The sequence below is a fragment of the Sycon ciliatum genome, chromosome 11 (assembly GCF_964019385.1).
Source record: "Sycon ciliatum chromosome 11, ocSycCili1.1, whole genome shotgun sequence".
NCBI lineage: Eukaryota > Metazoa > Porifera > Calcarea > Leucosolenida > Sycettidae > Sycon > Sycon ciliatum.
In genome coordinates this window covers 15,980,873-16,002,335 of record NC_088653.1, presented here as the reverse complement: position 1 = coordinate 16,002,335, position 21,463 = coordinate 15,980,873, and the positions used below count along the sequence as shown (strand labels likewise).

The 21,463-nt window shown below is 49.2% G+C and overlaps 1 protein-coding gene and 1 non-coding gene across 2 annotated transcripts; both read right to left on the bottom strand.

Moving 5' to 3' along the window:
- Window positions 1-2,419: 2,419 nt before the first annotated feature.
- LOC135827283 (uncharacterized) lies at window positions 2,420-16,028 on the bottom strand. The gene is made up of 5 exons (XM_065339814.1): window positions 15,143-16,028; window positions 12,354-12,537; window positions 7,922-8,055; window positions 4,488-5,408; window positions 2,420-3,778 (listed from the first exon to the last, which is right to left on the bottom strand). Exons 1-5 carry the CDS (start codon window positions 15,635-15,637, stop codon window positions 3,617-3,619), a joined length of 1,896 nt encoding a protein of 631 aa, XP_065195886.1. The 5' UTR covers window positions 15,638-16,028; the 3' UTR covers window positions 2,420-3,616.
- A 2,983-nt stretch (window positions 16,029-19,011) lies between these two features.
- Window positions 19,012-19,130, bottom strand: LOC135827770 (5S ribosomal RNA). The gene has a single exon (XR_010555553.1). It is a non-coding gene; the product is annotated as a 5S ribosomal RNA (ribosomal RNA).
- Window positions 19,131-21,463: the final 2,333 nt, after the last annotated feature.

Below are 21,463 nucleotides of genomic sequence, written 5' to 3'. Positions count from 1 at the left end.
TCCGCGATTCCGCGTACTGCAGAATTTTCGCAGAATCCAGGAGTATCGATGAAAGTAATAATTATGATTTTACAGTCAGTGTCGCCTATAGCGTTGGTGTTTGATTTTGAGCATTTTATCACTATAAGCGATATATTACTATGGCCGATACTGCATGCAATGTATGCGAGTGGGGTGTCAAACGACTCAGCGCGCCGTGCACATACGCACTACATACATGTACACTGTCATGTAGCTGGCTGTAGCTCCTGACACACAAAATCAGCATTTCCTCATGATGGAGGCATATTTTGGCAACTTGTACGAGCTAAACTCACCAAACAACACTCACTGGACAACTTCACGAAGAAGTAACACCCTGTTCTCCTCTGCCATCACTTGATTTTACATCAATCACTATAAACGATGCAATAATAATGTAATAAAGGTCTTTTGAAATATAAATTTGATCACTATAGGCGATATATTACTATAGACGATTATTACTATACGCGATAACTGTGTATACTTAGGGTGCGTTCTTAAATTCTCTAGCTTCTAGGAGAAGAAGAAAAGAGAAGTCGAAGAAACTGGGATTCTTCAAGAACGGGTCTCGAAGAATTCGGAGATATTTTGCAGATGTCAAGCAAAATGAAGCGCCAAAGGGGCCGCGATCTTGAGTGCCACGAATATAGTATGCGCTGTGCGTATGCGAAAAGGGAAATGCGTACACTCATGATCAACACGTGGCTTTTAGCCTAGTTCGCATGCGCTGATCCCAAACCGCGGGAATCTCCAAGTTTCAACCACCTCTGAAGCTTGGAGAGCTTGGAGAGCTTTGGAGAGCCTCCTAAAATTCGGAGAGGATATAAGAACAGCTCTCGAACTTTTCGGAGAGTCTCCAACTTTTCCGAGAGGATTTAAGAACGCACCCTTAGTTATGGCAAATGAAAATGAATTTGAGAAATTGATCACTATATCCGGTATATTACTATAGCCGCCAACCTTATAGGCGATACGGACTGTACTTTCATCGATACTAGATTTCTGGTCTCCACGCCGACTTTTGAATCCAGGAGTGTCTGCAGAATTCAGAAAATCCCGCAGAATATCCAATTCGTAGAAAAGAGCTAAAAAACTGCTTTTTCTGGAGATTTGAGGTGTGTTTCGCAGCTATTTATATATATATATATATATATAATAAAAGCAACCTGCTCATGACTTTCCAAATCAACAAGCCCTATATTTTGGAGATCTCGATTGAGTATGTTTTGGAGATTTCAAAAAAATTATCAGGATTTCGCATAACTTTGGTTTAGATTTATATGCAGCAGACTTTGGTTTCATTGCGGGGATTCGATCTGTTTTCCGGCTCAATTTCCTTGCAGAATTGCTGCGGAATATAGAATGATTTGCAGAACTCGCTCGCGCAGAATTTACTGTTTTTACCCGCAGAATTCTGCACGGAATTTCTGATATTCTGCCGCGGGATTCATTTTCTGCCAGCTTTTGGGATACATACCGGCAAGGGTATAATATTATAACCCCTGAGGGGTATAATATTATAACCCCTGAGGGGTATAAACTTAACCCCTGAGGGGTATAAACTTATAATTATACTCTTGCCGGTATGATCAAGAGTACATAACCCCCCAGAGTGTGCAACTCCACTATGGGTGCTGTCCCGACAGAATTTCAAGTTGACGTCATTTTGATGATGCAATGCGCACTGTACACGGATTATCAGACGAATCCGGAACCTGTGGTTGACCGAAGCCGATCGATCCTGTACAAATTATTGCAAAGAAAAACGTGTGATGCGTTGACACCCGTACACATGTTGTAAATCACTGCTGCAAGGAGCATTGCGTCATAAATAATGACGTCAACTTGAAATTCTGTCGGGACAACAGGGTATGTGGGAGTTGCACACTCTGGGGGGTTATGTACTCTTGGTATGATCCAGTACGAATTGTTTCGAAGAACGTTCTTTATAAGAACGCAGGCAGATTGCTGAAAAACTAAGAACGCTCCAGGCTAACCCTTGTCTTTGCACTATGATGGTGTGTGGCTATTTTCCAAAAAATCAACGTTCTTGGATGCGTGATTCTACTGCAGTACAATATGGTAGAACGGATTAGGAGACACACACACACACAAACATGAACATACTCAGACTCCAGACTGACCAGACATGCCCATCGCGGAAGCGATGATAGCGAACAGCTATGGGAGACATAGCAACTTGTGCGCTGGGATTACACCATTCAACAGCTTGCAAGGCGGATGAATTGACCGCCACTTGACACACACACACACACACACACACGCACACACACACACACACACACACACACACACACACACACACACATGCGCGCACACACACACACACACACGCACACCACACAACCACCACCAGACCAGAAGAAAAGCCAGAGATAAATAAATAATATTATGATTATACTCTCTTTCACTTGAAGCCTGCTATACTCTTCAAGGGGCCGAAAATAAATCAAAAAAACGTACAGAACCTATAGCAAAATGAGTAGGAACTGAACAGACGGAGAAACCCATCAGTCTCAATAAATGTCGGTGTGAGTGTACGAAATTCGAAAATAAACTTTCCTGTGCCGGCCAAACGCCAGGTGAGCGTGTGCTTTATTAATTCGGTGCACGAAAAACACTCAAGAAAAAGAAGAAAAAAGAAGAGAGGAGGAAGTGAGCAGTGAAGTCTGCATAGGTTAGAAATATTCTGAAATGCTCAAAACTCAGTCAAAAACCTCCTCAAGATGAAGTGGAAATGATAATACTGCCGTCCCGGCGATCTGAATAAAACCAGCTAAGATGCTACGGTCTCAACTAAAACTCGACGGAAAGAAAGAAACATTTATTTATATATAATGTATATAATTATACTGGAATGGAGATGAAAGATCACACCACAAACGAACGCGCGGTGATAAAAACCTACTGATCAAAGGTTTACTGTGAATCTCATAGGGTCGTAAACATGCTAGCGGCTGGGATCGTGGACAAGCCGAAGAGAGAGGACGACAAAGTGTGCAGGACTTTGAAACATGTCCACTGCTTTGAGTTCTCAGGGCTCAGCCAGAGCTCACGGCTATCGGAGGCCATGGGCAAGAGGCAGAGAGAGAGAAAGAGAGAGAAAAGAGAGAGAGAGAGAGAGAGAGAGAGAGAGAGAGAGAGAGAGCCATGGTGTGGTGGGGAGACACACACACACACACTATACATCAGCTGACATAAGATCAAAAAATGCACAACGCCAGTCATAGAGCGCATGGGCCGGGCAGGAAAAAGAAAGAAAGAGGGGCTGCCACGGAAACACCGCTCACGGACTTAAAACGCACAGCCGCTGTGCCACACACACACACACACACATACACACACACACACTACACAACACATCCCAAACAAACAAACACACAAGCCTTAAAGTGCCGACGCCCAGAGTGCAAACATGTACATTCTTGTCGCCGGCCAGGCGACTGAAATGACCGACACGAACGCCATCGGTCGGTAACACTCGACGGCAAACGTGTGAAGAAGTGACACGTGAACGCACAGCTGGGCACGACAATAACACACGTGGCATGGCCGTCGTCGCGCGGTGCTTTTAGAAGACGTCAAGCACGCGAAAGTGGACCTTAATCGACGGCTCCTCCTGCGTACTGTGATCAAACACGTTGACGGAGGCCTTGGCGCGGCCGGCCGAGTGGAGCAGATGTCGAAACTGGTGGTACTCGTCCCGCTTCCACGGCGCGTGTGTGTTGTTGACCTGAATGGACGATGGCGGACGGCAACGGCAAAGGAGATCGCGTGCACAGACGCCATTCGGACACGCGAGACACACAGCCATTCAGTCATGCAGACCCAAAACACACATACACGGCCATTCCGTAATGCAGACACAAAACACACACGGCCATTCCGTCATGCAGACCCAAAACACACATACACGCACACACACACACACACGCAAAGTGACACGCACACACAGAGTTCAGTCCACTGGATCATAGAATAGGTCAAAAGAGGGTGGAGAAGGCAGGAGATTCGCGCCAAGTGCGTTCTTACTACATTGTCTAGACTGGTCCAAGTACCAGTACACAGGGATTCTAGATACAGTCAACTTCGCTAATAATGACTGCGGATATAACGACAATTCTCGAATAGCGACATAATTTTCATGCCCAGAGCAAAGTCCCATCCAACTGTCACACGTATAATGAGACTTCGGGTATAACGACACTTCGCGAATAAGGACACTTTTCTGATGCCCCGCCGAGTGTCGTTATAAGCGAAGTTGACTGTACTGTAAAAGCAGAAATTTTCGGTGGTGTAATATTTTCGGTATTCTCCAAACACCCCCCCCCCCCCCCCAACACCCACCCACACAAGCACCCACACCCACAGAAGCAGGCAGGCAGGCAAACACACGCAAGCACCCCCACCCCCCCCCCCCCCCAACACACACACACACTCACCTGGTACGGCGTGGTGTGAATCTGTACGTTAGACACGGTGGTCACCAGTGTCCTGACTTCCGTCTTCTCCGTTATCCAAGCACCGACCTTGCCGGAATGACCGCCGTCGAGCCACACAATCGACTCGACGCGGTCCCACGGGAAGCGAGGCCAGGCGCTGTCCTTCTTTGACGAATCGGCAGAGTCGTCGGCCTTCGTGCCGCGTCGGCTGAGATTGCGCTGTAGGATGGTGGTTAGCGCCTGGGAGTTGACCACGCCGCGATTCAAGTCAACCGACTGCCTCAGGCTGCCGCCGCCGCCCAGCGAAGCGTTGGAGCTGCTCTCCGTCACGCTGTCGTCCGCGGCGTCACGGCAACGGGGCGCGCCGCTCGCCTCGCCCGTTGCCGGGGGTGACGGCGAGGCAGCGATGGGGTCGGCCTCGGTCACCGACTCTAGAACCCCGCCGGTGGTGGAAGTGGTGCTCTCCTGCAGCCCGGACAGCTCGCGCACGTTGTCCTCACGGCACAGCTGGCGCAGCGACAGGTGACCGCCGGGGCCCGAGCGCGAGTCCTGGTTCATCTCGGCCACCAGGCGATTCAGCACGACGCAGCCCTTGCTGAAGCCGACCAGCGTCACCGGCAGCGAGCCGTCGATGGACTCCACGGCGACGTAGCGAGAGCCGGCCGAGGAGAGCGACATTGAGCTGGGAACGTTGCGGAACTTCTTGTCGCCCTCGCCGAGCGAGGATGAGGCCGCCCTCGCCAGGATACCGCTCTTCGGGTTGGAGGCGGAGTTGGATGCCGAGCCACGGGCAGAGGACCTGGGCGAGGACAGCGGAGACGACGAAGCCAGGCTGTTGCCGGCGGGAACGGAGCTGCAGACTTCGGGCAGCATGACGTTTTCCTGCACCGGCGAAGACGAGGCGGAGCTCGACATGGGCTCCTGTAATCAGACACAACACGAGCAGTATACAAGTGGCAAGTGCGGACAGGTGGTTGGTATACACATATACATGCAAGTACATGTACACACATGCACACTCTCATTCTCATAAGCTCAGTAACACACACACACACACACACACACACACACACACTAACTGCTACTCCTACACACATACACACACACGCGCGCGCACACACACACACACACACACACTGTACTTGGTCACTGCCAAAACTGGTCACGTGGGTCTCCCGGGAGAGGGGAGAGAGACTCAAAAGGAATCTTGGAAAGATGACTCAATTGGCTATTGAACCGCCCTACAGCTGACACCCTCTGAAATCCCCTAAACTCTGGGTGGACTTGAAAATGATCCCACTTACGGGCTCACCACACCTCAGTAAGTGGGTGAGGACAAGGTGCAGAAAAAGGATTGACGGCATCAGGGACACACAAACACGTACTTTCAAGTACACACAGACACAGACACATGCACACACACACACACACCATTGGACGCCCATCGCCGGAGGCGATGATAGCGATGCTACACACACACACACACACACACACACACACACACACACACACACACACACACACACACACACACACACACACACTACTACTACTACTACTACTACTACTACTATTGACAGCTGCCAAGAAATGGCCACGCCGCTCCCCGAAGGGAGGTACTGTCAGAGAGGTTAGGGGAGAGGTAGGCAGTGCTTCAAATGGCGCTCCAGGTCCTGTCGCCTCCGAAACTGGCGTCGATTGCAGACTCGGCAATGATGTTCAAAGTGCTGGCGATCAGCCACTGTAGGGCGATTCGGGCGGGGTCCACAGCGATGGCGCTTGAGGCCAGCAGTAGACTTAAAAGTACGCTTGCAGGCTGTACATACCGGGACCTCGGCAACAGGAGGAGCATCACTAGGTGGTCGGTCGTGTCAGTTGTCACTCTCTTGACACTTATGCACTGCAAGCCCACCCCTGCTCCGGAGCCATCTACTGCAGGCAGGACACTGCACTGACCCAGGCTGTTGTGGTACGGGGAGCTGTCGGACTGCTGTGCACTTGTGCCGGGCCATGTCAGCGCGACGACGAACACAACACACACACACACACGCACGCACACACACACACACACACTATTTTGGGTGATTTATTAATTGAGAAGAAGTAGCGACGACCCGGCCATTATGGAATCCAATACACCACACCACCACATTGCGCTCTTGGCCGATCCAAACTCTGCACTCACATCACCAGGAGGAGCGAACCAGCTGTCAATATCAATCTATATACCGGAATTGTCCTCGCTGTGGTGATGGTGATGTAAGTGCAGAGTTTGGATCGGCCAAGAGCGCAATGTGGTGGTGTGGTGTATTGGATTTATTACTGATTTTTAAAGAGCGGCTCATACTCCGAAAAATACTAAAAAAAATAAATAAAAAATAAATACTATGTGTACAAGGTGAATAGCAATTTCTGGACATGAAAATAAAATAGAGGCCCACTGGCTGTGTGTTTTACATTTTTCATATCTTTTTTGTATCTATTGTATGGCCTGATCCTTCATCTTTCCAAATATGAGACAATTGCTCATGCTGTGATCCCAGAGACTTTATAGCAGGATGTTTTCAACAGGCCAATTTGTTGGCCAAAATTTCAGTGTATGGAATTCTGGACATGAAAGTAAAATAGCGTCAATAGGCATCTTATACTGCACCATTTTTGTTATTTTTTCTATTGGTGGACTGCAGTTGGCCTCTTCACACTTCCAGCCAACATGTCCAAGACTATACAGCGTCTGATGTGAAGTGCACATGGGGACGCCAATGATTCGTCCATCACTTCTTATTTTACTCAAAATTCTCATGCGACATAGTACCACAAAACTCGTTGAAATGCCTCCCAAGAAAAGGCTATCAACAAGGCACCGACACGAGGAGAAACTACAACAGCCCAGCTGTCAACTACAACAAGAAAAAACTTCATCAACCTGACTGACTTGACTCTACACGCGACGAAAAATTATTTTACTCGAAATGTCCAGACATGTACAATGTCCAGAAATAGCAATTCACCTCGTACATGTACTGTTGATTCCAGCCATACTCTACATCCAAAATGCAAGCATGCAGTCGCAGCAGTTCTGGTCTGTTTCTGGACAGGCGGAAATATCTTCCTCGGTACGTGTGCTCTGAGGGATTTTACTTTCGCTGGCGACGGGATCCGAAGAGCCAGGAAAGAATGGTGCTATAAGAAAGCTGCCCTCTCAGCAGAGCGTTTGCTAAACTAAACTGGCTTTGTTGTACTCCCACAAGACATCTACAGCCCTCCTCCCTCCCTTCCTCGCCCCCCCCCCCCCCACACACCAACACTCCTCCTCCCTCCCTTCCTCCCCCCCCCCCCCCACCTACATACCTCTACATACACTTGTACATGCACTTATACACACACCCATCCACCCACCCCCACACCCATACACGCACACCCACGTATCTTACCGAGCCAACACGGCCAAGAGGAGTATGCCGGCCCTTGGCGGTCGGTGCACGTGACGATTGCGTCTGTAGACTGTCGATGAGTGCGAACAGATGCAGGTTAGCCTTGAGATCGGACCAGTTGCTAGTAGGGGCACCTGAAACAGGGACAGAACACATCCAGAAGACAGTGCACACCACCAATACATAAACAGTGTTAGAATCCATGGTGTGCAAAGGCACTGTATAAACAGAAATGTTCGTCTGGAATTTAATTTCGTCTTTTTCGTCCAAGGAGTTTTTGGACTAACTGTCGATTTGTCCAGCTTTTCAATACATTCTTATTAATATCCAGGGACGAAATTTACAACCGGACGACCTCCCTTGCTTTGGAGTCGGACGAAATGATTGACCGACGGAATTTTCTGCCTGTACAGTAGTCGGGTACCCGTGCTACCCGTGAGGACCTCGGGTAGACGGACGGGTACAGAGTGGCGTGATGAACGACGGCCTTCACCAAGGCACTGTGAAGGACGGTGCACCAGCTTACGAGCAGCGCTCATTTAAAGGTCATACGTCGCAACCGGCGGAGCACACACCCGCACCATTGATAGGCAGCAACGCCACCGGGTACAGGTACACTGTTAATCTCACAAATCGTCGGTGTACTTTTATTTTCGGTACTTTCCGTGCATCTGTTTCATACCTAAAATATACAAAATTTCGGCACTTCACGATTTTTGACATTTCGGCGGCGATTTATTTTCGGCGTGGGGTAGAGGGCATGGTATAGTGCGACAGATGCTGTGAAAAATTTCATCGGCGTTTTAATTTAGGCGTTTTGGGTCGGTGCCGAATATAGCCGAAATTAAATAGCTGCCGAAAATTTGTATATTTACAGTACCTAAAATTTCAATACACTGAACAAACAGTATCACACATAAACAACCAATAGGGACATGCTTCTCTGTACCTAAAATTTCTGTTCACCTGACCTTCTGAAATTAGAGTACACAATAGACCCACGCCATTGATTGATGGCAAGAGTACATAATCATACAGTTAACTGCAGGTACAGTCAGACCTCGCTTATCCAGTCCTCTTTTACCCGGATCCCTCGCCATCCGGAAGAAAATCGTTGGTTACCGATTTACAGCATGTGCCCTGCATACATACATACAGAACGTGTGCTCGATTATCCGGTTCCCTCGCCTATCCGGATACTTTTTTTGTGGAAAACGGACGTGTGCGGTTCTGCGAGGTCTAACTGTATGCACACTTGACTGGCGACACGAGCGCATAACGCCCAAGAATGTGCAACTACCTGTACCAGCGTGTCATGCTCGCACTGTCTCTGTACAGTGCAAGCATGGCAGAACGGCATCACGTGACCTGCTTCAATGAACCCATTGCGCAATGACGTAATATTTGTACCACAAACACCCCACACAGCCACCTAGGCATGGTCGTCTGGGGTGTTGAACAGTGCATTGCTGATCCCAGTGTACTCACATAACACCCCACACAGCCACCTGGACATGGTCGTCTGGGGTGGGGAACAGTGCACTGCTGATCCCAGCGTACTCACATGCATTACTCGTACCGTGCTGGCAACTGAAATCCGACCCCTCAGCGGTGCGCTCACATCGCAAAGTCCCAACACGGGATTGCAACGCTACGAAACAGAGACCGCTAGAATGTGAGCGCACCGCTCAGGGGTCGGATTTCAGTTGCCAGCGCTGTACATTCCATATTTGGCAATGCGCACTGAGTCTATAGGTTACGCAGGCAAACAGTGCAAAGTGAGCACAAGATAGTCGAAACCAACGCAGGCTGGGGTTGCGTTACAGCTCTCCACCTACCGGTACCATGCACAGGGTGTGAATAATGGGCACGCGCTTTGTCACGTGATGTGAAGCTCTGCCGTGGCGCGGACCCCATAGACTGAAGGAGTTGCACACTCCTGGGGGTTACCGTTTTTCCCCGATTATAAGTCGCACCCCCATTTTCAGGTTTGAGCCATATTTTTCGATATACCGTAAAGTCTTGTATAAAGCCGCCCTCGAATAGAAGCCGCAATTTTGGGCCCATCAAATCACACATAAGCCTGGTTTTAGTGTTGACATACATAGAAATACCTGTCTTGTATAGAAGCCTGCAAATTGTTCACCAAGAAAGTCATAGAAGCCGCGGATTTTATACAAGACTTTACGGTATTCATTTTAGTAGTTAGTCATGCTCCATTGTAAGTCTGTACTCACACTACTTGAAAAACCGCATGCAAGTGACTTACGTGTGAATGTTGCCACGGTGACGGTTGCGAAGATGAAAAAAGCCCTTGAAAGCTGCTTGAAAGGTTTCAGCGGAAACGGAACCCTCTTCTACGAGGTTTTTTGCTTTCAAGCCGTTTGGAAAGCTGTGAGATGTCAGGAGGCCGGATCGTGGAGTACTATTGTACGGTGAAAGGCTCCAGAATATTTTTTATGCTTTGTTTCCTCGTGGTCGTACTGCTCTTGTACATACAGCCAACTTCGCTAATAACGACTGCGGATATAACGACAATTCGCGAATAACGGCATAATTTCCATGCCCAGAGCAAAGTCCCATCCCACTGTAATACATAATGAGACTTCGGGTATAACGACACTTCGCGAATAAGGACACTTTTTGATGCCCCGCCGCCGAGTGTCGTTATACGCCAAGTTGACTGTATACATGTACTTGTACTTTCCTTTTTTTGCCTCTCATTTCCGAATTCTGTGGTGTTTTTTTCCGGCTATTTTCCGTCTTCTTTCTTCCAGCAGCTTCCCGTTGTTTTGATTGCCGTTTCTGTCGCATTTCTTTTGTACCATTGCTTTCGTACCGACATCATGCCTCGCGTAATGTTTTCTGACGACTTGGAGGAAAAGCTCATCGAGTTGTGGAGAGAAACTTCTTCATCCGTCGACGTCGACGATGTGCTACTTCTTCGCGAGGCTTGGCGAACGAACTCCATGATCCACGCAAGATACAACTGTTTCTATTTTCTCATGAACTGAAAATTGCAAATAAGTTGATCGAGCGCAAAAATTCGAAGGAACGTGCCTCGGGATTTGCAAAACTACCACATGACATCATGTTTCTCCATGGTAATTTGCTGACAAAAATGTTTCAAGTCGTCACTGGAGTGCAGTAACCAGTGTGCTTGGAAATTTTTCAAGCACTTTTGTCTAGTTTTGAACGCGACATTCGCGTCAACCTTTCAAGTAGTGTGAGTACAGCCTAAGTCACACCCCCTTTATACCCCTGGTTTTTTTTAATGTAAAAAGGTGCAACTTATAACCGGGGAAATACGGTATATAAGGGCATGTTTGATTGGTGAATCCGGATTCAGATCAGATTCACTGGAGCAGTCAGAACAACAGTTCCCAATCAAACAGAAAACAGAACAAACAGATCCTATTTTTGCCAGAAATATTGTAGAACTCATGATAGCTCACCATGCCGGGAAAAAATCCCCTAAACATGTCTGAATCGGTTCGAATCGAAAACTGAACTCATTGCGTAGCCCTGTCAGGCTTTCATTGGGCTTTGCAACTTGCTCTGGCTGCTCCAGCCTTGGGGGTCGGAGTGACCAGAACATGCTCCAAGCACTCCAAAAGCAGTGCAGACCAATCAAACGCCCCTGTTCTGAACGATCCTGTTCCGAATCAGGCCAATCAAACGCCCCTGTTCTGAACGATCCTGTTCCGGATCAGACCAATCAAACGCCCCTGTTCCGGATCCGACCAATCAAACGCGCCCTAAGTCTGAACGATCCTGTTCCGGATCCGACCAATCAAACGCGCCCTAAGTCTTGCACACACGAACTGCACAACTGACCAACACGGACTAGAAGGGGCGCAATCAGGACCGCCGACCACCGCAAGCAGGTTTCCATTGCCCAGCTAGTACAGTAAGACGTGTAATTTTCAGGTGTATTACAATTTCAATGTCGGGGACCTGCCCGGTTTCAGGTGTAATGTAGAATTGCTCCCTTTCCTCTGTTACTCACCATGGTATTGGTGCACCACCACACTTCTTATACTTCCTTTCTACGCCATGGCTGGCAAACGCTCCTCATCTATATTGGCACTGATTCATCTTTAGCCACTGGAAGGTGTAATAATAATAATAATAATTAGATGACCAGCTTTCCCTTCACATACAGTACATACTCTATAGGCTTTTAGGTGTAATTTAAATTTAGCTGCATGTTTTTTCCACCGACATCACCGAGATTAAAGTTTCACCGAACATAACATGTTTTACGGCATCATGGCCGTTCGTACAGTTTGTGCATGATATGGCGGGTACACAGCCCCTCCACAGTACGGAACACGTGCCGGCGGCCAAAAAGATCAACTGGACCATTCCGACGGGCCTAACCCTAGACAGTTGATGCACACCCCGGCATGTCCCCCGCCCCGCTGCTCACCGAAAGTGTCTGTTTCCAAGAAGTTATCGTAACAGCTGTAGGCGCCTAAATGTTTCCGACTCGGCACGATGAGTATGATGTTGGCGGTCGGGTAGCGGGCCTCCAGACGCTCAAGAACAGCCTCGTACGAGTAGCTGACCCAGTTGGACAGGCGCACGTCCTTCACCATCACTTCTGCCGTGTCCTGTCAGGGCAGGTTGGCATGCACACATGCAACCACGTACACATGCACGCACACACATGCACGAATACAGACAAACACACACACACATGCGTGGGCACGCATGCACCGCCCATCCACACACACACACACACACACACACACACACACACACACACACACACACACACACACACACACACACACACACACACACAATTAATTATCAAGTTTGGGGATTGGATGACGCGGGTACACACGGAGGAGGGTGTGTACAACGCCTGGGCCTTGAGAAATAGGGCCGGCAGAGTGGCCTAAATTATAAAATCACAACGCTTGCACTTTTCATGAAAGAACTGTGGTCGAAAGGGGCTGTAATTCAACACCGCTTCCCTAGTAGCCTGTGATTACACTCAGCGACAGCATTACTGGATGTACCAGGGGCGAATCGGGGGGGGGGGGGGGGGGGGTGTCAGAGGTGCTAGCACACTCCTCAGGTTACCAGAAATCGTGCGTGATGGTATAACTATGATAGTAAAGAAAGTTCGTCACGATATGTTCGGCACCAAACATATCGTCACCAATGTCGAAAGGTATCTGACATTGGTGCGGCGATGAAGAGATGGGGTGCGGGGTCCTCCCCCGGTTTGTTTCTGGAAAATTGGACCCAACTAGCCCATATTATTTTATGCCCCAAAAATCCGAAGATGAAATGATCGGTGCGGCTTTGGCCGCACCTGCCGCACCGGTTCCGACGCCCCTGCCCTGGGTTACAGCCCTGGATCTGCGCCCCTATGTGCCATGGTCCAAGTGCAAGCTTAACTGGGTACCGCATTCTCTGGAGTATACGCCGCACTTCACACGCCAGTACTGTACAGTAAAAGCTGTCAAGGAGACCACCTGTCCTAGAAGACCACCTGTCCCAGAAGACCACCTGTCCTAGAAGACCACCTGTCCCAGAAGACCATTGAAACCAGGATCAAGGGATGCTATTTCCAGTCAAATGACCCTGGATAAGGAGACCACCTGGTAACAGAGACCACATCTTGAAGGTCCCTTGAGCGGTCGTCTTAGACAGGTTTCACTGTAATTTGCCCCCCCCCCCCCCCCCCAAATAAGTCGATGCGGTTTATACTACGACGATCAGACTAAGGCCATGGTAAAAATTATCTTTTATTCTCAAGTACGCACGCACCGATTTTTGGCGGCGCACCGACGATATTTTATATTTCTATGCATGCATATGCGCGCATGAAAACGGCCAATGCGAAAGGCATGAATCAGGGAGTAGCAAAATATCGGTATTTTTTTCTACTCCTGGCCTGAATATATGAACATGTGACCATGTACATATGTGTGACCCTATCTTTGGAAATAAAAAAATTGTGGGAAATAAAATAAAAAATCGCTCGCTCGCACCGATTTTCACAGGCTCATCACCTGAGAATCAACCTATTTTTTACCATGGCCTGAAGTTGATAAATAGGGTACATGCCTGTATTTCATGGCAAGCAAACTGGGTGCAGCTTCTACTCCAAAGGGCTGAGGGTCCGCTCACACATGCACTCAAAAGCAGCGGATCCGCTGAAGCGACGTCGCAGGAGCGAAAAACACCATGGCAACGGCGAAAAGCGGAACTACCGCTCCAGCGGAAACTCCAATCCGCTGCCTCCAACATGTTGGGAGCGGAACTCTCGCTTATGCGGTTTCGCTTCGGCGGAAAACACCATGATCTGCTGTATATGGACTTGCTACGAGAAATTTGTATGCGTATGATGTCCATGCAACAAAAATACGTGCAAGATAGTCATTGACCTCGTCTATTCTCCGTACCGTATGCACCACAGTCCACTTTACTCCCATTTTCCGCCAAAGTAGGAGTTGTGCCCTGTTTGTATGGTATGTGTGACCATACACACATGGTTCCGCTGGAGCGACACCGGGCTCGCTGCCGCAGAACCTCGCCGCCGAAGCGGAACCCCGGTGCATGTATGACCGGGCCCGTATACTCCCGAAAGTACAGTATGCCTGTATGATAATGAATAGGGCTTGAAAGTGCTACGTCACAGCATAGCAACAATTTCAAAAATTCAAAAACTGGATCCAGTTTTTGTATGGATCCAAGCACATTTCAAGCGGTCTTACCCACAGCATGGTGATGTAGCCAGTGAAACTGACCTTAGTGGATCCAAAATAGAAATCTGATGTCAACTTACTACTCCCTGGCCGTTTTGACGTCATCACTTTCAAGCCCTATTGTGCAAGCATGCAGAGCTCTGCACTTTATGTGCATGCAGCCTGTAGAGGGTTCTATGTCGTGGAGTCAGTTCTACTGACCATGTGATGATGATGACTGTGTGCATGCGTGCACGTGATGCACACACATGCACACACACTACTACTACTACTATCAATCAGCTACCCCTTGGGGGCACACACACACACACACACACACACACACACACACACACATGCACACACGCATGCACACACGCACCCCCCCCCCCCCCCCAACACGCACACATACACACATGCACACACACACACACATACACACACATGCACGTACACACACGCACACGCACACACACACACACCACACACACACACACGCGCGCGCGCCTCTCACCTGTACGTCGCCGGGGAAAAAGACAACGTTACGATCGGCGGCCCTGAATCGGCACGGCGCAACCAAAGCTCGATTCGTACGTCCGTCGGCTCCAGCCAGGTCATATTGCAGAGGTCCCTCAGTGCTATTTGCCATGGCGTTTAGTGACATTTGACTTGTTGTGGGGGTTAAATTTAAACTGCCCGGTTGAGCACTGCTATTTCCACGCTTTCTGCCCAGTGAAATGCTGAATTTCTTGCCAATGCTGAACGACCGACCTGTTCTGGGTGATGACTCTGAACTGACGGGTGCTGAGCCAGTTCGACCGCTGGATGAACTCGTCTGTCCACTGTTGCCACCGGCCAGGCGAAGCTTCTCCAGGCGAGAGCGCAGCTTGTTGGCACCTCTGCTGCTCCCTGTTCGGCCTGCGTTGATGCTATTCGCCACGTCTTCCAGAGGTGGACATGGCTCGGCCGTCTGAAGCTCGTGCAACAGGGCCGAATCGCCCGCACCCATTGTGACGACGTTGCAGGATCCCAGGCGCAGATGCCAGCAGTGACAACACGGCCCGTGCCTCGGCCACGGGTGCTACAGCGCCAAGTATTTTAGTTCGCGCACACACACACACACCCACCCACCATGTACCACATACGCAGGCCCGGATCCTGTGGTTGACGAAAATTATTGGGCAAATGAAAATGAAAAATCTATTCTACTGACACCACTTGCACTGTACTGCCTCAGAGCTAGCTGCAGAATGTGTGTGATGATGGAAAACGGCACTCCACGTAGATTTGCAGTGAAGAGTGGAACAACACACACACAAACAACACTGCTTTATGCCTGTCACCTGCGATTTCTCCTACACTCGACAGCTCCACGAACTGCTGCATGCAGACGGTTCCTTCTCAGGAGTCAGGTTTTTGCACAAATCCCACCATCCGATGCACGATGCATGGCCAGCTAGCACATCTCACGGCTTTTTTGCTTTGTCGACTCGTGATCATGGTGATGTTGCGCTAGCAAAAGTAGCATGCATGATTTGTACCATTTTTCGGCATCAAAATGCAAAGCTAGCCGCGCCGATCTTTTTTTTGTCTTCCGAATGTGAAAACGGCCCGCGCGTACGTAATCGAGCCGTTCAGATATCAGGCGGGTGACGAGAGTAGCTGGCTAGCTCCTCCTACGCACTGCTTCTCGCTATAAAACCGGGCCAACACGGCACTCTTTGCGGCCCATATTCGGTGACCCGTTCAGCATGATAAACTGCCCAGGACGAGATCATCACCGAAATATCCGTGACTGGGATTCACTGTGCACATGTGCCTGTGGATCGACATGATTAATTTTTGGAAGAACCCTGGGACAACACAACAACAACAACAACAACAACAACAACAACAACAACAACAACAACAACAACATGACGTACGAAAACCCGTCAACGGTTGAGAAACCAGGGAGTCGTCAAATACCTATTCGTATTAGGTATTTGACGACTCTCTGTGAGAAACCGACCCTGCGATTTTTACAGAACGTTGTACGGGAACTTAGAACTGATGAGAGGTGAATTCCCCGAAACACCGTGTATTGAGCAGGGAGTGGTGCTTTCTTGCAGGTTTGCCGAGTGGAAGGTGCGACGTGCTCCTCGTGTGCTCTGGATGGCAGTCGTGAGTCAGTCAAGTGTCAAGTTCGGCAAGAAGCGTGTGTTCCTAGTTGGAACAATCAACTTCATGACTAATACCGCCGAAGTCGCAACTTCTAAGTTCGTATTGTTGTCCCTCACGCGGACGTGCGACTAGTTGTTGGAGGTGACAGCGTTGCGAATAGCTATACTGGCTCGCAACGTCTGTTTATCACAACTCCATGAGCGACTCTGACTCACGCTGCTACCTAGAGCTTCACGAGGTGTTTGTCGCGCTGGAAACAAAGCGTCTCTGTAAGTTTGTATCCCTGGTGATGGTTTGGCCTGGAGAGCAGTATATAAGTGGTGCTTTTCAGGCACAATCTTCCTCAGCCTACTCAAGCTCAACTGATGAGAGGTGAATTCCCCGAAACACCGTGTATTGAGCAGGGAGTGGTGCTTTCTTGCAGGTTTGCCGAGTGGAAGGTGCGACGTGCTCCTCGTGTGCTCCGGATGGCAGTCGTCACGGAGTCAGTCAAGTGTCAAGTTCGGCAAGAAGCGTGTGTTCCTAGTTGGAACAATCAACTTTGTTGTACGGGAAGTGGATAAAATTCACGTTTTTCCCGTTTTCCGGAGCAAAATATCGGGTTTCTAGTGCCAGGCTCGGTAAAATATCCATGATCGAAGATCTCGCAGCAACATTTTGTGGCAAAATATCGAGGCGAGCGGATTGCGGAACACACGCATTGCCGTCCGGGGGAGGAGGAGGGCTAGGAGGGGGGGGGGGGGGAGCAAGGCAGAGGGGGAGGAACAAAGCATGCCCAAAGCAGGGAGTAGCACTGTGCTACTCCCTGACTCACAGCACGGTACAGCACACCACCAGGGTCAAACTGGCTAGTTGCTGATACTGTAATACAAAAGTGTAGTCGGTGTGTCGGTGCATGAAGAAGAACGATTTCCGGGTCCCTTCCACCACAATGACTGGGCGCATCCCATCGAGAAGGGACAAAGCTCAAAACAAAACGAGAGAGCTTGGACGCTCAGGGCCCTGCGCTATGCTTTGTTGCCTAGCTCATCGTGCATGGTGTTAGAACTGATGGAAATGTGTTTTCCTTTGATTAGCTACATCATTGTATTGCAAGAACGTTTCAATGAGTTACTGAAGTAACGTCTTCTGCATAGCTATGGGACCGGCGCTGACTCTGCCGATCAAGGGCGTTCTGGAGTCGACGGGATGTCTGTCCTGACGTTTCCTGGGACTGGCGCTGACTCCGCCGATTACGGGCGTTCTTCTTCTTCTTATTATTATACTGACGGCACCTAACATCCATTCTAATTGCATTTACTCGTCTTCCTACTTTGTATTTCTTTCCAGAATATCTCCCCATACAGCAGGGAGTCGTTTACATAATATGACTCCCTGCTATACATCTACATGACTGTATACACGTTATAATTATTATGCTATCGGCCTACATGCGATTCCCGGGCTGGTCGACAGGCGGCCCAGCCAGCCTGCTAGTGGGATCTCGGCCTCGCCCACAAATCCACACAAAATGTTACTGCACTGAATGCATTCCCCCCGATACACTTCGCATATATACTCATTCTCTTGATGGTACCGTACTCTTGATGGTACGGGACAGGTACGGGATAGCGCCAGGCATGCCGCGGCGCCGATGACACAAACAAACAAAAATATTGTGGCCAGCTGTCTTTGTTGGTACGGTACGGTACGGGACAGATATGGGATAGCGCCAGACATGACACAATTACACACAAACAAACACCAAATTAAAGCTGTGTGGACCCTGGCTAGCGCCAGACGGTACTGAAGTAACGTCTTCTGCATAGCTACGGGAATTAAGAGGTATAATGTGGCCAGCTGTTTGTGGCCAGCTGTGTTTGATGGTACGGTACGGGAAAGATACGGAAACCAGCAAATATTGTGGCCATCTGTTATGTACAGTACAATCCTGTACAGCCTTTGTAGTAACAGATACGGGACAGATACGGGACAGATACGGGATAGCTACAGGCGTGACACAAACAAACAAACAAACAAACGAACAAACAAACAAACAAACACCAAATTAAAGCTGTGTGGACCCTGGCTAGCGCCAGACGTTACTGAAGTAACGTCTTCTGCATAGCTACGGGAATAAACAAAAATATAAGTGGCCCACACCACGCCGAACCACCCACCTACCGACGCACGCCAGAGAGAAGAAAACGTGATGAAAACTGAGAAGAAAAGAAGAAGAAAAGTCTACAGCACGAGGTATTCCCAGGCGGTCACCCATCCAAGTACTAACCTCGCCCGACGTTGCTTAACTTCGGTGATCGGACGAGAACCGGTATTTTCAACGTGGTATGGCCGTAGACATCCTTTTCGAGTCGACAACTCCTCTTATACAAGGTTCGTCGTCACTGTATGTTCACTCCCTCCTTGTCCATGGCCGCTATCACAAGCGTCTATTATAATCAGTGTAGGATGAAAAGTGATCACTGATTCCCACATCATGGCTGATGGTCATACGTTCTCCCCTTCCGCATGGGATGCCCCGGGGGAGGGGGAGGGAGAGGGACAAAGCCTCCCCAAAGCACCAGTACATCATGCAGCCGTGACCAGACATGCATGCATGCAGGACGAACTCGACTACTCACCACAACAGGGTCACTGAACTGGCTAGTTGCTTACAAAAGTGTAGTCGGTGTGTCCGTGGCACTCCGTGGCACTCCGTGCATGACGAAGAACGGTTTCCGGGCCCCTTTCCACCACAATGACTGGGCGCATCGCATCGGGAGGGGGCACAGCCCAAAACAAAATAACAAATACTGTAGAAGTGGCCCCCACCACGCCTAACCACCCATTTACCGACGCACGCCAAAGAGAAGAAGAAAAGCGTGATGACAACTGAGAAGAGAAGAAAAGAAAAAAGTCTACAGCACGAGGTATTCCCAGGCGGTCCAGACATGCGTGCAGCGGGACGAACCCAACCACACACATCACCAGGGTCAAACTGGCTAGTTGCTTACAAAGGTGTAGTCGGTGTGTCAGAGCATGATGAAGAACAGTGTCCGGGCCCCTTTCCACTACAATGACAGGGGCATGGCATAGGCCTAAGGGAGGGGACAAAGCTCAACACAAAATAAACAAATAAAACCCACACAACGCCGAACCACCAATTGTCCCTTGGACTATGCCAGCGCATCTTCTGTTCACTGCTTGTCTGCTAAACTCCGAGACAAACTCGAGTGAACCAGCAATAGGTGCCAACGGCGAGTGTTTGGCCATGATCAGCCTACACTTCTATCGATGTCATTCTAATCAAAATATAAGTTAAAACCTGTATATTTTCTCTCGCCGTGTAAGCTTGAAGCTGTTTGTGTTTGTTTTTAGGTGTCTATCTCGTTGCACCAGTCCTCTTTTTAAGCATTATATTTACCCTCCCCTCCCCTCCCCTCCCCCCCCCCCCCTCGCTCTGCATCATGCCGCACAAATGCTGCTACCCACGGTCAAGCTTCAGCCGCTCTGAACCTACCCAGAGTGCTACATGTTCGTCTCGTCGGGGGCCTGAATGCTATTTCATTTGTCGCGGCGGACAGATGGAACATGCTTCCACGGCCACCTGGATGGCGTCAAGCTAAACCCATTTCTGCATTTGTCACCAAGTCATTCCCAGGGTTCCCAGTAAAAAGGCAACGCCTGTTGGAAGGTCCCGAGTTAAATACAGTCAACTTCGCTTATAACGACATTCGGTGGGGCATCAAAAAGTGTCCTTATTCGCGAAGTGTCGTTATACCCGAAGTCTCATTATAATTATGTATTACAGTTGGAAGGGACTTTGCTCTGGGCATGGAAATTTAATGCTGTTGTTATTCGCGAATTGTCGTTATATCCGCAGTCGTTATATGCGAAGTTGACTGTACAATGAATACTGGAGCTGGGAAAAAGAGGAAATGTGCAAAGTGAGCTCGGAAAAGTCAGATACACTATATACTGTGCACAAGATACAGTGAAAGAACAAGGAGTCTAAATCAATGATTGCGCATTAAAGCGATACCAGTGCAATCGAACTGACACCTTGCAATTTAAATACGTAAATGACGCTTGAATTGAATTCGGTTAGGGAACCTAAAGTGGTCCGTGAATCGGGGTGGGAGACAATAGACCGATCCCCTTATTATTGTCTGGGTTCGAGCAAGGGGGCAACTCCGCAGTCGCGTGGGATCCTGCTGCACACACGCGACCAACCTCACCGCGGCTGTGCGTGACTTCTCGCATGCGAAGTGCAGAGCACACGAGATCTACATGCAGTGCAAGCCTGTCTACAAAAAAATGCCACAAGGACTTTTGATTTGAGCTGTTTTGTTTTTGTTTAGACGTCTTCCTTTTTACGACTTCAGGATGCCTTCTCAGGATCATTGCTGCGTTCCTCACTGTCAGAACAGGAGGACGAAGCAAACAAGTCATTTCACTCCTTTCCTCGTGTGGAGCCACAGCGGCCTGGAGCAAGCGGATCCAGGCTATTCCCCGTGAGGAAGGACGTAGTTTTAGGGTCACTCTGAATATTTGAGTTGCAGCGATCATTTCGATCCCGAAATCGAAATCGTTTTGCCCAGCTCTACAAGGACAGGATGAGTCCAGGAAACCAAACAGCTGTCCTGCGGTACCAGGTTTGCTTTTCGCAAGAGAGTGGAGTCTGGACGCCCTG